The following is a 14,015-nucleotide window of genomic DNA, read 5'->3' as shown; positions in this document are numbered from 1 at the left end:
TCCATCAGGAAATTAACCAAATACTATCCATGCTATTTATGGAACTTTCTGTCTAGTTTGACTACTATGGCTACTTCTGGCCACACCCAATATAAACTAAGTTTAGGATAGTAGTAGGGAGTCTCTATCCATTTATATAGTACCTGTGTCATGTCCATGTGTTCATCCCAAGTCCCCCTTCACTCCACATACTACTCCACTCAGTCATTCACTCACTCCACACCTACCCCACCTGCCCTCTACCCTTTGTGATTCTACTGACTCACATCAACCAGTCTATCACTTGGGAAACTGCTGTGCTATGTGCCAGGACACTTCATGAATTGCGGTCCCACCACCCAAGTAATATATTTCCCTTCACAGTATATGCTTCCCTTTTTTCTGGATTTTATGTATTGTACCAACTTTTTGCTTTTAGTTGCTTGATCACTGGCTCCTGGGATCATCATTGGCAGTGTTACCCTTACCTTACATTTTAGTCACTGTACATGGCATCCCAGTCCTCTGAGCACTACTGTCTGTCTTTGTCTTTAGTATATAGGTTGTTACTCAGTGTTGTATATACCTCAGTTTGAACATCAACTGAGATACCTCTCCAGCCTTCCCCTTAACCTTTCTGTCAAGCTCATACAAGGGTGTCATAGAACAGCATGCTAATGAAGAGAAGGTCTCCCATCACTTTTGGTAGTGGTCAGTCAATGTCACTCAGGTGCACCACCATTATATTGCACACCAGTTGCAATAGTATATCATTAGTATGTGTCAGTATCAGCCAGTATAAATCTGTCTTGACCCCTATCCCTATTCAACCAAGAGGAACCAGTCTTACCAAAAACCTAGCTAATAGCTGCTCACTTATATGTATGTGCCCACTGCCCATAACTACCTGTACTCACAGAATCATAACAGTTCACTCATAATTAGGCACCATTCACCCTGCAAATGTGAAGTCCAAGTTTTTGACTTCAGCTTCAGTTAAGAGGGTCATGTGATGTGAACTATCATGTGCATCCACCTGAGGTATGCAACCATTGTCACCCAGTTACTGTGATCATCAAATGTCTGGCTCATCTGTGGGATCAACCTGCTCATTGCACTCACATGGCCTTACAATCAATCCTCTAGACCTGCAGAACCCCCTGCCTCCCCCCAGGACTCACAAGAAAGCTGCAGTATGGACAACAGAGGAGGAAGGTGCATTACTGGATTTCTTGGCCTCTCATCTTTCACAGGCTGGCAATGGGAACTTTAAGAAGGCTATGTGGAATGCCACAGCAGCCCACATGGCTCATAATTATCCACCAGGTCCAGATAACAGTGATAAGACGGCTGAATCATGTGAGTGGAAGTTCATGGCAGTAAGTCATTGTATCATTCTTTTTTTTTGCCTTGCTAACAATTATCCAGCTTAAAAAATCCTACTATGCCATTGCCAATCTTAAATTGGTGGCCTCTGGCTTTGCTTGTGATGATGAGCATGGTGTGATGATCTCACTGGACAAAGCCAATCTTTGGGATCAGTATGTAAAGGTAATGTAGTTTTTTTCTTGTCAGATCATCCACTAATATCTAGTCAGGCACACAAAGATGTGAAGCCATTTTTCAATTCTGGGTTCCCCCACTTCACCAGCATAGAGCTCCTTCTCCCCCCACATGGCCAAGGTCAGTTTATCTACTGGCCACATGCCACTACCACACCTTCTTCAACCATGACCTCTGCCTTCAATACTCCTGCCTCTACTGCACCCCCCACTGCTTCAACTATTCCTACCCCCCCCTCCCTCCCTCTCCCTCCTTGACATGATGCATGCTCTCAATGCTCACCATTATGAGGACATGCAGTCTGTGGATCCAAACTTCATCCCTCCTTCCACACCATCAAGTTTTTTGTTGCATGCATCAGCCAGGTCATCATCACCATCATCAGCCATCACCAGCATCAGTCATGGAAAAAGGAAAGCTGAGTCCATTGTGATGTCCAAAGGTGGATCAAAGTGCTCTCAGCCCCTGTCAGCCAAAGCATGTGCTGAAGAAGATTGCAGTTCATTCATTGCCACCATCACCTCCAGGCTTGATAACTTCATGCACATGATCACTGCCCCATTGCCCCCACCACCCATTACCAATCCCCTTGTCAACACTGCCATGGACTACATCAACAACATGCCACAGCTCTTGACAGACAATTGGATCAACATCAGTGACTACTTCCTCAGCATGACCCAAGATGAAGTGAATATTTTCCTCAAGCATCAGGAGCCAGTGAAGCAGATTTGGGTGCAGCATCAACTGATGAAGTACTGGGATGGGCAGAGATAGGTGTTTTTTTTTTTTTTACAATATACAAATGTACCCCCCCCTTTATACAAATATGTACATAATAAAATGTACATGACTATGACTAGCTTCCTTTTGACAATGGAAGTTATTTTTCTACATGAGTGTGAAACAATTGTAAGAACATATGTTTGTACACCATGAAATCTGAATGTTCAGGCTCAGAGAAGGCCCCTAATTGTAAGCTGGTGCTGATAGTCAATCCACATCTCCTCTGCAATGTTGTCATGCCTATTATCAGCCCTTCTCCTCCCTGCAGCATCTGCTGGTCCATCACCAAGGCTTCCAATACCATCATCCTGTTACGCCCGCGTCAGGGGTCTTCCCTTTTTCGACTCTTCGCGGTCACGTGCGTCACGTGCCTTGTCGCGACTCTCATCGCCGTCGTCGTATTGGGAGTACGGATGCTCCAGGGACGCCTCAGATCACCCGCTGTCCAGGTATTTCCAATGCCTGTCGAGACTCATCAATCGTGATCCGTCCGTGACATTCGCCGCTCTCGTTTATCCCTTTATATTCCTATGATTCACTCTGACTCGTTTCTATTTCATTCTGACTCGTTTTTGATTGTACTATAGATCCGGTGTCAGGCTCCTTGCTGCGCTCTGATCGCACAGCCGGTATAGCTTTCGTTTCCTAACTACCCCCATCATTGACACCGTATGACTCTTATTTATTTCAGTGATTAGTTCGTTTACTGCTGCGGATACGCGTCGCGACGCGTCTGTCGCGACTGGTAAGGTACTTGTACTTAGGGGTATATAAACCCACGTACTTTACCATGTATCCTCAGTTTTTCGATAGCTTGCAACTGAGCTAATTACTTGGCTTCAATCCCTACCTTCTCTCTGCGCGAACAACCTTAGGGACTTGCCAGCAGACAAGGTCTTCGTCGGATTTTCGCCATAACTCAGCCATAGGGGTTACGATACGTTCGGCCCGTAGACTCCAACCTCGCGCGCTTCGTGCCTATTCCATTTGAAGAAGTCACCACGCTCGGGCATAACACATCCTCTCCTATGTCTATGGCAAGTTCAGGGTCAAAGAACTCTTCTGGATCATAGCACTGTATGAAATTGTGGAGGGCACAGAGAGCAGCAGATACTTGAGTTTGGGTGTGGATGCTATATTCAGGGGGAATTTGAAGAATCCTCCATCTGCATTTTATAACACCAAATATCCATTCAATGGCATTTCTAAGTCCAGCATGGCAAAGGTTGAATAACTCCTCTCAGTTTTGAGGTCTATAAAATAGAAGTTACAGGTACACTGAGCAGGATGGAATAGCAACTTACCTCAATCCAGCCTGGTGCCATTCTTTCAGATGGTAACAAACACCTCAATAGGGAACCAGAAGTGCATCACAGGTCCCAAACCCTGCATCTGCAAGAAGGTACTTCCAAGGTGGCATGTGCAAGTCATTCCTGTGTGCATCATGCCACATGGTTGCATCTGCAGTTGACCCATCAAAGCCAGTGAGGGCATATGTAAAGAAGTCAGAATCACAGATGAAGAGACAGTTTTGAGATAGGTAGCCCTTCCAGTTCCTCATGTAAGGCTGGTCCTCAGCAGCAGTGAATGCTTGAATATGAGTGCCATCAACTGCACCAATACAATCCTGGAAAAATTGGAAGCATGGGTCACTAGTAATCATAGTTGATATGGGAGTGTTGTTGGTGGGGAATTGCACTTGGGATGCATAGAATTGTCCCCTAGAAAAGAAAGCCAACATTGCTTTGAAATATCTAAAAAATTGTGAGAAAAATATCAGACAGTCCAATAAACTCCCTACCTAGTGATGGTCCCTGGTGAGTGTTGGAACCTCTCAGCAACATGCCAGGATGACAACCCAGTGACATAGGTGTAGAGGAATATCCCAAGTTGTTCCTCCACAGAAATTCCATTGCAAGAAGGCACAAAACCATGATGGGTGAGCACCTGCATCAGGTGATCAAAAACCCCATGGCTGATGCCAAGGCAAGTCCATATCCTGTCTGGATGACCATTCAGGAGCTCTAGCATCCACCCCTCACCAGTCAGGATTGAGGTATGGTAGGGGATTGGTTCTGAGTCAGAATGAAAAAGGAGGCCATAGAGGCATAGCACCTGGATCATCACTGCTACTACAAGTGCAGCAAGATGGCAACAACAATGGTGCTGGAGCTGCTGTGCTTCAAGATCCATAGCAGAGTTGTTTGATCTGTTATCACAATGTTATCTATTGAACTACAAGTAGTGTTGTTGTCTTATATAATCATCACATGACTACATTACTGAAGCAGAAGCCCAAAACTTGGACTTTGCACTTGCACAGGTGTGCACAGCTTATATAATCATCATGTGACTACATTGCTGAAGTCAAAGTCAAAAACTTCAACTTCAACTTTGGAGGGTGAACAGTGCCTTAGTCTTCTTCACACAATCTTTTACCATTTCCAAAGGTAGCACTGACCTACATGTTCCCATCTGTACCTAATCCTTCACTGTTAATTGTAAGGTTTAACAACCATGTAGCTGAGACAATGCCCTGAAAATGTTATAACTCAAAGGACAGTGATTCAACATTCCATTGGTATGAAGTTTTAAGACATTACAAAAATTATAGATCTGATGCCCCATGAGAGTATTTAGGCTGCTCACATTCCATTACAGACAAGGTATAATTTCTGAAACCCTGGCCTTGCAGATGAGAGGATAAAGTTCTCCAATGTTCTGCCATACACTCCCTCATCCTGGGATGATGCCCTAACCAAATTGAGGGTAATGAGCTCTCCATTGCTGGATTCATGGCAACATGCCAGCTTGACTTGGATATACTGCTGAGAGTCAGCACAATGTGTCACAGGCAGCCATATCTCCACCCCTTTCCCTGTCAGCTCAAACCATCTGTGACTTTTGATTCGAGCTTCTGCTTCTGGACACTCCTTGGTGAATGCATGGGGAGGGCTTAGCCTGATTACATCTGCACTGTCCCGAAAATCATCTGGGCTTTCTGCCAGGATACTCCCATGTCTTCCTTCCCCAGACCATACAAAGATAGAGTGATCATTGTAATCCCCAATGATGGCCTCCTGCAAGCAGTGGAATGCATGTCCCCCTTCCCCATACTGAGTTTGCATATGCACTCTAAACAAGCCCAGAAGTGCATATGCCCTGTCTTCTTCCTTCCTCCCATTCTGATCAGCTGCCCATGACAAAATTTGGGCAACACTTGGATGATCTGGATGTTGTTGAGATGGTAGTCCATTGACAAAGTATGTCCTCTGGAACCCATGTGATTGTAGTCAACACAGTCAAAAGGTTTCTCTTGTCACCAATGAGCTGCCAATGCTGATTGAAGAATGAGACTTTGTTGGGGGCCAGCAAATCTGACAGTGTCCAGCTACAGGAGAACCACTGTGGCCAGCCACCAGATGCAGAGAACTTCTGGTAATTCCCTTTCAGTAGGAAAAGTGGACCCATCAACATCATCCAGGTATACATAACATTGCTCTGAGTTTGCCTGCCAATGGTACCTTGAGTTCACAGACTCAGAGAACTCTGAGATGTCATCCTCATTAATGCAGGTAGAGTCAGTCCATAGCCATTCCAGCCCATCAGCACAAGCTTTTTCACAGGCCTTGACAATTTTCTGATAGCCCCTATGATGGATATCAAATATCCCCAGTGTGAGATCTCTTGAATCTCCGAACTGGACTTCTGCCTCTGCCACACACCAACAATGTGACAGCATGGCATATTGGACATGACAGATCTCCATGTCATAAAATTCTCCAAAGACCTCAGTGACAGCTTTTTCCCCATGATGGCCAACTTGGAGACCAAGGAAGACATCTACATTGATCAACTGTATCTTGCCTGCTTTGAGTATTTGAATGTGCTGTAAAATGAGGAAAACAACTGGTACTCACCACAAAGCAAAGACTCCTGATCAGTCAATACTTTCAGTTCATTTACATCACATGCTATCTAAATTGGAGTAGCATAAGGAACCAATGTACCACCACTGACCAAGATTGGCAATAGGAAGTCACATACCTGACTGGCAGAACTTGGACCAAAGTCATGGAGTACCACAGACCTCTGCATTGACTTAAGAGGATTGCTGCATGATCTGTAGCCATTAGTTTATAACAAATAATTTTGCCATGAAGAGAAATTTTATTACCTTGGCAATTGTTTTGACAATGTGAGATATGGTAGGCCATGACAAGGGTTCAAATCTCCAGCATGACAAACATAAATTCCACCACTCATCAGTTAGACGTGACAATGTGTCTTCATCAGTGGGGCGATCTGGTGTCTGACCCATACAAATGCTATTCATGATTCTCATATGGGAAGAAATCCTGTGGAATGGAACTGTGCAGGTGAACAACTCCTATATGTGTCCATTCAAACTCAATGCACGCCAGTCAGTAATAAGCATACCAGAACAGTCATCCCAAATGACCACACATCCGTCTCAGCTGATGGTGGGTTGTCCATAAACAGTTCAGAGCAGCCCACCTTGTCATGAATCCTTGTTGAAAGTTTTCTGACATAGGGTCAGCCAGGAGTGGTCCACAATCATCAGATATCAGCACATTGTCCTATGATGCATTGCTGTCATACAGAGTATTTTGATGGTGGTGAGGTCTACTTACACCCTTCAGATCTCCATGGAATATGGAACTCGGCATATAGTTGTGTAGGTAATGTAGTCCCTGTGCGATCCCTAAAATCTAGGCAGCATGCAGACGAGAATCACACCAAACACCTTGAACTTACCAGAGGACGAGGATCAACAGTTGTATCTTGTACATAATTGTGGGCATTTCCGTTCTGCATCCATGGGGAAATAATCGACACCGTGGAGTCAAACTCAGTGGTGATGCCAAGCAATGGGAGGATGTTTTCATGAGCGAGCCTAGACCACATGATGAGATGTTGGAAAATCCGCTGCTCATGACTTAGAACATGTGAATATGATAATCCAGTATCGATCTTGCCTTGATATTAGATTCATTGCCATCGGGACGCCCCCGTAAAGTCTTTACAGCGACACTCCTATCCTCTGGCATCAAAACGCCGACATATACCACAAAATATCCTCCATGACACTTTGGGAGCATGTCTCTCTTCACCTTTCCATCAAGATTAATCTGGTAGTGTGACGCCAGTGAAGCATATTCTTTCAGAATATCCCGTTCCAAACCTCCACAGCCTCCACTCGGATTCGCTATGCTGTCCATTGATGTACCAGTTTCGTCAGCTGGGGAGTAAAGCCAAGTCAACGATGAGGAGCCAACGAAGCGAGCGCAAGCTGTATTATATAAACAATCGGAGACAAAAGGTCTCGGAGTTTGCCGTCGTATCAGCAGAGCACGAGACAAGGTAACCCTTCCTCACATCGACGACGACGAGGCACTCAGACTATGGTAAGTTACTCCATTTCTTGCCTTGTAGGACTCTTTTTGCGACAGTGCCAGCTGCTGGCATAAATTCGGATGTGCTCGCTTGCCGCACCACACGGATGTCCTGAACGCGCTTCAGATGACCCAAACCAGTTGCTAACGCGCAGTGCCCCAGGCTAAAGCAAAAGCGCCAGCACCGTCATCGGGCGGAAAAGCCGCCAAGAAGAAGAAGTGGTCCAAGGGCAAAGTCAAGGACAAGGCCCAGCACTCCATCGTGCTCGACAAACCAACATACGACCGCATCATGAAGGAGGTTCCCACCTTCCGCTTCATCAGCCAGAGCATCCTCATTGAGCGACTCAAGGTCAACGGTAGTTTGGCCCGCGTGGCTATCAGACATTTGGAGAAGGAAGGCACGATCAAGAGGATCGTGCACCACTCCAGTCAACTCGTTTACAGTGAGTGTTCACTGCTATATTTAGTGCAGCAGTGGCTGACCAGTCGTATGCTTTGATAGCACGGGTGACGACTGCATCAGACTAATTCACCAGCTCCTTTTTCCATTTCCACTATGCTAGCTCATACGGCCATGTAATCCATTGTATTACATACAAAATTATACTTGTGACTGGCATTCTTCGGACATTCGTGTATCGTGCCTGTGAATTTCTTCCATCCTAGCAAGTCTGCAAATGAGACTAACGGAGAATGGCTTGACCAGCTCCTGACGTCATATGTCCAGTGACAATACAGTCAATTCATTGCCTGCTGTTACTGTACACCTCTGATTGAGACCCTACATTTCCCCGCACTCTGAATTGGAGATTGTTTAGAGGGACATCTCCCAAATATTTCGTTCGATGCAGTTCTCACCTACGATCTTCACAGCCAGTTTGGGTCTGTTGTTTGGTCCCGTGGGCACATTCTCAATTTTACGAAGGGTCAACATTCCATCAACAACCCTGCCAAAAACAACATGCTTCCCATCCAAAAAATCACATTTAGCAGTCGTGATAAAGAACTAGAATGGGGTCTCAAGTCAGGACTCAGGATGTCTCACAAAACGTGGATGCGCACCTGGCAACCGTTGGAGTTAGGGCCCGAGTTTGCCTACGATAGTTGTTAGTTGTTAAGAAATGAGCATGATAGCACGAAGGCACCATCGATAACAGCCCTGGTCCCATGTGTTTCTCCTGGAAATTCTCATCCTGAAAGTAACTAGCATGAAGTCATCGCCAGCGTCAAAGGCATGCGACTCACGGGGAAATTCTTCCCGTATATTGAAAACGCGCCAGTTCCATCGCCATTTATGAAATCACCACCTGCCGCGATAAATACTCGCCTACTACGCCATCAAGAAAATTAGATAGCACACCTTGGCACATAAAGTTGGGAACGCTATGCATATAGTCAGTCGGTCAGCAAAATTTTTCCCCAGCACGGAACGAGCAACGTACACTCTGGTCGCGAAACCAGGTCAGTTTATACACAGACCATAGGTATTAGAACTGACCTGTGGAACGTGGCGTTTTTGTACCCCATTGGCCGAGCGTCCTTCCTACCGATTGCTTGACATTTCAGAAACGTTGTTCACGTGGAATGCAATGTGAATATAAGTCACCTGTACTCTCCAGTACAGAGTTGCCTGAAATTTTCTGCTGTTCTGATGGATGGTGATGCACGACGTATGCAGCGGGTGCTGAATGGGACGTACTTTGGAACAATATCGCTAAAGAGCTCCATTTTGATGCGCCCCGCGGGCGTTTCTCCGATGTGGACATCCATGAACACGACTGGTCGAGTTGTCGATGACATCGTTGCAGGGAGTAACTGAAGTCGGACTACAGATTGGATAACAAGACCCTATTTGTTCTAGGCTTGACAGTGAGTACTTGGGAATGTGGAGCACCGATGCCGTACAGACTAGTGGCTTTCTATGCCTGATCTGTCCTTCCGGTTCCTCCCCCCGGATCTACGCTAACTACCACCATCGTCCATGAGTGCAGAGACGGACTTTTACATTGGCGTCGACGTCGGCACGGGCTCTGCGCGTGCTTGCCTTGTCACATCCAAGGGCTCCATCAGAGCTTCCGACACCCAGGACACCATCACTTGGCGAGATCCCCACGATCATCGTATCTTCGAGCAATCGACGACCGATATCTGGTCGAAAATCTGTATTGCCGTCAAGAAAGTTCTTGAAGACTCCAAGGTTGACCCCGCTGCTGTCAAAGGCATCGGGTTTGACGCGACATGCTCGCTAGCAGTCGCAGATTTTCAGGGTAACCCCGTCACAGTGACCAGGGGGGACGACATTGGCAAAGTCGGGACAAGAAACATCATACTATGGGCAGACCACAGAGCCGAGGAAGAGGCAGAACTCATCAACTCCACCAAGTCAATCGTCCTCAACTACGTTGGTGGAACCATGAGTGTATGTCCCTCATTCCCCGTTACTGTCCACACATGTTTCTACATGGCGCATACAGCTCGAGATGGAAGTTCCAAAGACGCTCTGGCTCAAAAAGCACATGGATCCTGCCCTATTCTCTCGCTGTCAGTTCTTCGATCTTCCGGACTACTTCACGTACAAATGTACCGACAACAACACGCGTTCGTTCTGCTCCACGACGTGCAAGTGCTCCTTCGTCCCCGATAAGGGATGGCAGGAAGATTTCTTCACGAGTATTGGGCTCGAGGAGTTGGTCGACGGAGGTGAATGGAGACAGATCGGGGGGGCAAAAGGAAGGATACAGGCTGCAGGAACGCCAGTCGGCAAGGGGCTCACGCGCAAGGCTGCTGACGAGTTGGGCCTCAAAGAAGGCACTGCCGTCGGGAGCGGTCTCATCGATGCGTAAGGCTTGTTCGATAACATCTCTACGAAGTGTGTCTTGTTCATGAATGGCGTTTATAGCTATGCGGGCTGGATGGGTACTGTCGGTGCAAGATACATGGAGGACGGCAAGCTGTCCGGCTTCCCCTCTCTCGACGAGTCCCGTCATCGTCTTGCTGCCGTAGCCGGAACAAGTACATGTCACATCGTCCAGGTGAGGTGACTTGGCTTGTTCCTTCGCTTGCCTGTATCTCATGCTTCGTAGAGCAAAGATGGGATATTCGTGAAGGGGGTTTGGGGTCCTTACAAGGCAAGGAATTTTGCTTTCCGAATATATGCGCTGTTCTGATAGTGTTCACAAGGATGCGGCCTTCCCTAACTGGTGGATGAACGAAGGCGGACAGTCTTCAACGGGACAGTTGATCGATTTTATCATCACCACTCATGCTGCATACCCCGAGCTCAAGGAACGTGCGAAACAAGAGAATAAGAATATTCATCAAGGTATGTTCTAATTATTTACAGGGAGAACGCAATTAATCCTCCGGCCCGCTTAGTGCTGCTTGATATTCTCAAGAAACTCTCTGCAGATAACCAAGTCGATAGTTTCACCGCACTGATGAAGGATGTACATTTCTATCCCGACTTCCATGGTATGCCAGCAGCCTATCTTTCTGCGGATAAAATTTGTATACGTGGTTTCGTGCAGGCAACAGGTCACCTATTGCAGACCCTCGAATGCGCGGAGCGATCGTCGGCCTCGAACTCGTACGTTCCATTTTACAGATGACCATTACCCACCTTGAAGGGGAGGCGTTTCTAGGACGCATCCATCAACGATCTTGCTCGTAAATACTATCTCACGCTGGAAGCTATCTCCCTTCAAACGAGACACATTGTTTCCTCCCTCAACGCTGCTGGGCATGACGTCACTTCTATCTACATGTCTGGCGGTCAAGCAAAGAATGCTACCATGATGCAACTTTTTGCAGACACATGTGGTATCCCCGTTGTACTGCCGATGAACGGTGGGGAGGCTGTAGTTCTAGGCGCTGCGATGTTGGCAAGAATAGCGAGTGATGGTATTATACAGGCGGAAGACATGTGGCGGGTAATGGTGAGTCTGAAGAATTGTCATTGTCACGGTTATTGGTAACCTGTCCTTGCAGGTTGAGATGACACCACCAGGAACATTAGTCGCACCTTCCGCTTCCCCCAAAGCTAAGAAGATCCTTGACGCCAAGTATAAAATTTTCTTGGAAATGATCGACATTCAAAAGAGGTGGAGAAGCGAGTTAGAGGAAGTCACTAGATGAGAGGTGTGAATGCGGTGCAGATAGATAGAAATACTTCTTTAGACTACTTGAGAATAGTAGGGTGACAATTGACGTGAGAGTTCCTTGCAATAACGGCACATATTTAGTACACCTCCTCGCCCTCTACCGTGATGATTTTCATTCTCCAGTCCTCGCGATCGAGTTCTCCCTCTTCATCTGCCCACTCGAGGTCCACATCCCCAGGCGTGACATCATTCAAGGGAGCCATAGAAGTGTTGTCCTCGATTCCCCCTACGATGTCTACGTCTTCATCTTCTTGCAACTTCTTGCGCAGCGCTAACTCAGCCTCATCCTCCTACGAGTTCCGCTCAGCAAACATTATTTTCGGCATTGACCGCACCAAGTAGCTCACCAAATCGAACTCGCTCTCTCCCTCCTCATACCAAACATTTTCGTCAGCTTCTTCGAACCCACCAGCGAACGCGCCCCACCGCTCCGGCGAAGGACAATGCCAGATTAAAATGTTGCCATCTTTAGTGGTTGAAGCGAGGCGTGGTCCGTGTGGGTGCCACTTTTGAGGGGCATCAATGGAAAAGTCAGCTTTCCTGCCAGTGTAGCAAAACGAGGAGTAAGGGAAACATACATGCACGTCCAAGAGTGGCTCTCTGCCACCATCCAGGGCACTTGCGAATTGCCCGTCGTTCGAGATGTCCCAGATATAAATTTTGTGTGCCGCCGGATCCGCCGCACCTGTTCAGATGTCAGTTAGCTACTACCCCAGGCGTGCCTGCTGTCTTGCAAGCTAGTATGTATCAACATCGCCGAGGGGTCGCACGATTATATGGGCCCCAACTTGCAAGAAGACTCACCTCCAGCCAACCACTCCCCATCAGGACTATACGACATCGCATGCCATGCCACTTTCGAAATCGGGTCGTTGAACCGGTGCGTGGGCTCCAGCTCCGTCTCCACTATCTGGTATTTACTTGATCCGTACGTCGTATTCGGCTCTGGAGGTGGAGGGTAAGTAGGGAGCGTGAATTGGCGGATGGTCCTGTCTGACGAGTTGGTGGCAAGCCTCCTACGAAAGCAGCCGGCTAAGTCACAGGAAGAGCTGTCGGACAAATTCAACTCACTCACCTCCCACCATTCGCAAAGACCAGTCCCTTGATGACTCCCGCGCCGACTATGCGATGTCTAGCTACTAACTTTGTCAACGAGAAGGCGGAGTCAGCCATTTGTGCTGTGCACGTAAGGTGGGAAGCACTGGGTCACCATGCCGCTGTCGCGGCTACGACCCTAGTGAAAGACTTACCGACTTTGTGCGAGTGTTGTAAACCTCAATCGTACCAGCTGAAGTACCAACGAAGACATGCCGACCGGTCGGGTCAAACCGAGCTGTTGTCATTATCGTTCTGCACCAAGGCGTGCAATTGCGAACGCGGTAAGTCGACATGATTAGTGAAATGATTGGACGGGCCCGATGATATGGGTTTCCCATTCAAAGGCAGAGAGTATACTGAATGAACGAGTATATACCAGCACATTATTTTTCCGTTGACGTACCGTTTCTCATCACCATCGTCCTCTTCGCCCAGCTCGAACCTACCGCGATGAGAGCTGCGTAGATCGACTATGTAAGGTTCGCCGGTACTCAGTAAAGCAAGAATGATGCGACTATAACAACTCGGTACTGGCTGCCAGCTTTAGCTACGCGTAGTCACGCACCTATTTCGTGGATGAAAGCTCGCTGCGATGACGGGCGCGTCGAATCGAATGGTAGTATGCCTTTGAGGGGGATCACAGGGTGACGCCAGGTCCCATATTATAATATTCCAGTCTTTTGACGCTGTGAGCACATATCGCGAGTTGCGCGACCAACTGTGCGTATCGAGTATGTTTGAGCAAGGAAACGCGCAAGATAACTTTGAGACGAGCGTACTCGACAGCTGTGATGCCCTTGACATGTCCTTCGCACCACCTTACAGTAGCTCGTGTGTCGAGGTCCCATATGACTCCCGAACCATCGGGGCGGCCAGCGGCCAGGAGTTTCCCTGACGGATCGAAGCGGGCAAAGGACGCGCCTGAGACCAGAGACGTTTGGATGGTTGTTGGATGGGTGATGGTGAACGGGTCTGTACGAGCGTATCAGATAGAAATCTCACAGTCAGC

The 14,015-nt window shown here is 47.4% G+C and overlaps 6 protein-coding genes across 6 annotated transcripts; 2 read left to right on the top strand and 4 right to left on the bottom strand.

Moving 5' to 3' along the window:
* Nucleotides 1-5,220: 5,220 nt before the first annotated feature.
* Nucleotides 5,221-7,055, bottom strand: F5J12DRAFT_794608 (uncharacterized protein; the record flags this gene model as incomplete). Its single annotated transcript, XM_051744026.1, has 8 exons — nucleotides 6,984-7,055; nucleotides 6,847-6,929; nucleotides 6,506-6,699; nucleotides 6,376-6,451; nucleotides 6,249-6,306; nucleotides 5,804-6,198; nucleotides 5,589-5,763; nucleotides 5,221-5,557 (listed from the first exon to the last, which is right to left on the bottom strand). Coding segments are annotated over exons 3-8 (1,130 nt in total), but the record flags the coding sequence as incomplete, so codon positions are not given.
* On the bottom strand, nucleotides 6,987-7,254 carry F5J12DRAFT_705849 (uncharacterized protein; the record flags this gene model as incomplete). The annotated part of the gene is made up of 2 exons (XM_051740567.1): nucleotides 6,987-7,061; nucleotides 7,108-7,254. Coding segments are annotated over 2 exons (222 nt in total), but the record flags the coding sequence as incomplete, so codon positions are not given.
* Nucleotides 7,255-7,433: 179 nt separating this feature from the next.
* F5J12DRAFT_887395 (ribosomal protein S25) lies at nucleotides 7,434-8,276 on the top strand (the record flags this gene model as incomplete). Its single annotated transcript, XM_051747189.1, has 3 exons — nucleotides 7,434-7,484; nucleotides 7,909-8,191; nucleotides 8,251-8,276. 3 exons carry the CDS (start codon nucleotides 7,434-7,436, stop codon nucleotides 8,274-8,276), a joined length of 360 nt encoding a protein of 119 aa, XP_051606048.1.
* A 112-nt stretch (nucleotides 8,277-8,388) lies between these two features.
* On the bottom strand, nucleotides 8,389-9,648 carry F5J12DRAFT_32697 (cyclophilin-like domain-containing protein). Its single transcript, XM_051738917.1, has 10 exons — nucleotides 9,448-9,648; nucleotides 9,355-9,396; nucleotides 9,247-9,291; nucleotides 9,191-9,193; nucleotides 9,109-9,131; nucleotides 8,994-9,055; nucleotides 8,894-8,941; nucleotides 8,811-8,843; nucleotides 8,607-8,754; nucleotides 8,389-8,546 (listed from the first exon to the last, which is right to left on the bottom strand). Exons 1-10 carry the CDS (start codon nucleotides 9,546-9,548, stop codon nucleotides 8,530-8,532), a joined length of 522 nt encoding a protein of 173 aa, XP_051606047.1. The 5' UTR covers nucleotides 9,549-9,648; the 3' UTR covers nucleotides 8,389-8,529.
* Nucleotides 9,632-11,961, top strand: F5J12DRAFT_734382 (uncharacterized protein). Its single transcript, XM_051741985.1, has 9 exons — nucleotides 9,632-10,167; nucleotides 10,223-10,587; nucleotides 10,648-10,780; nucleotides 10,832-10,876; nucleotides 10,929-11,070; nucleotides 11,124-11,219; nucleotides 11,276-11,334; nucleotides 11,390-11,683; nucleotides 11,736-11,961. The coding sequence occupies exons 1-9, from the start codon at nucleotides 9,730-9,732 to the stop codon at nucleotides 11,880-11,882; spliced, it is 1,719 nt and encodes a 572-aa protein (XP_051606046.1). The 5' UTR covers nucleotides 9,632-9,729; the 3' UTR covers nucleotides 11,883-11,961.
* On the bottom strand, nucleotides 11,736-13,979 carry F5J12DRAFT_934355 (WD40 repeat-like protein; the record flags this gene model as incomplete). The annotated part of the gene is made up of 9 exons (XM_051749589.1): nucleotides 11,736-12,198; nucleotides 12,256-12,414; nucleotides 12,487-12,593; nucleotides 12,713-12,924; nucleotides 12,984-13,051; nucleotides 13,159-13,258; nucleotides 13,389-13,520; nucleotides 13,572-13,724; nucleotides 13,786-13,979. Coding segments are annotated over 9 exons (1,338 nt in total), but the record flags the coding sequence as incomplete, so codon positions are not given.
* Nucleotides 13,980-14,015: the final 36 nt, after the last annotated feature.

Source organism: Pisolithus orientalis (genome assembly GCF_024613125.1).
Source record: "Pisolithus orientalis strain OTSU chromosome Unknown F5J12scaffold_1, whole genome shotgun sequence".
Classification (NCBI taxonomy): Eukaryota; Fungi; Basidiomycota; class Agaricomycetes; order Boletales; family Pisolithaceae; genus Pisolithus; species Pisolithus orientalis.
Note: the sequence above shows the minus strand (reverse complement) of the source record. Positions and strands in the feature narration are given on the sequence as shown.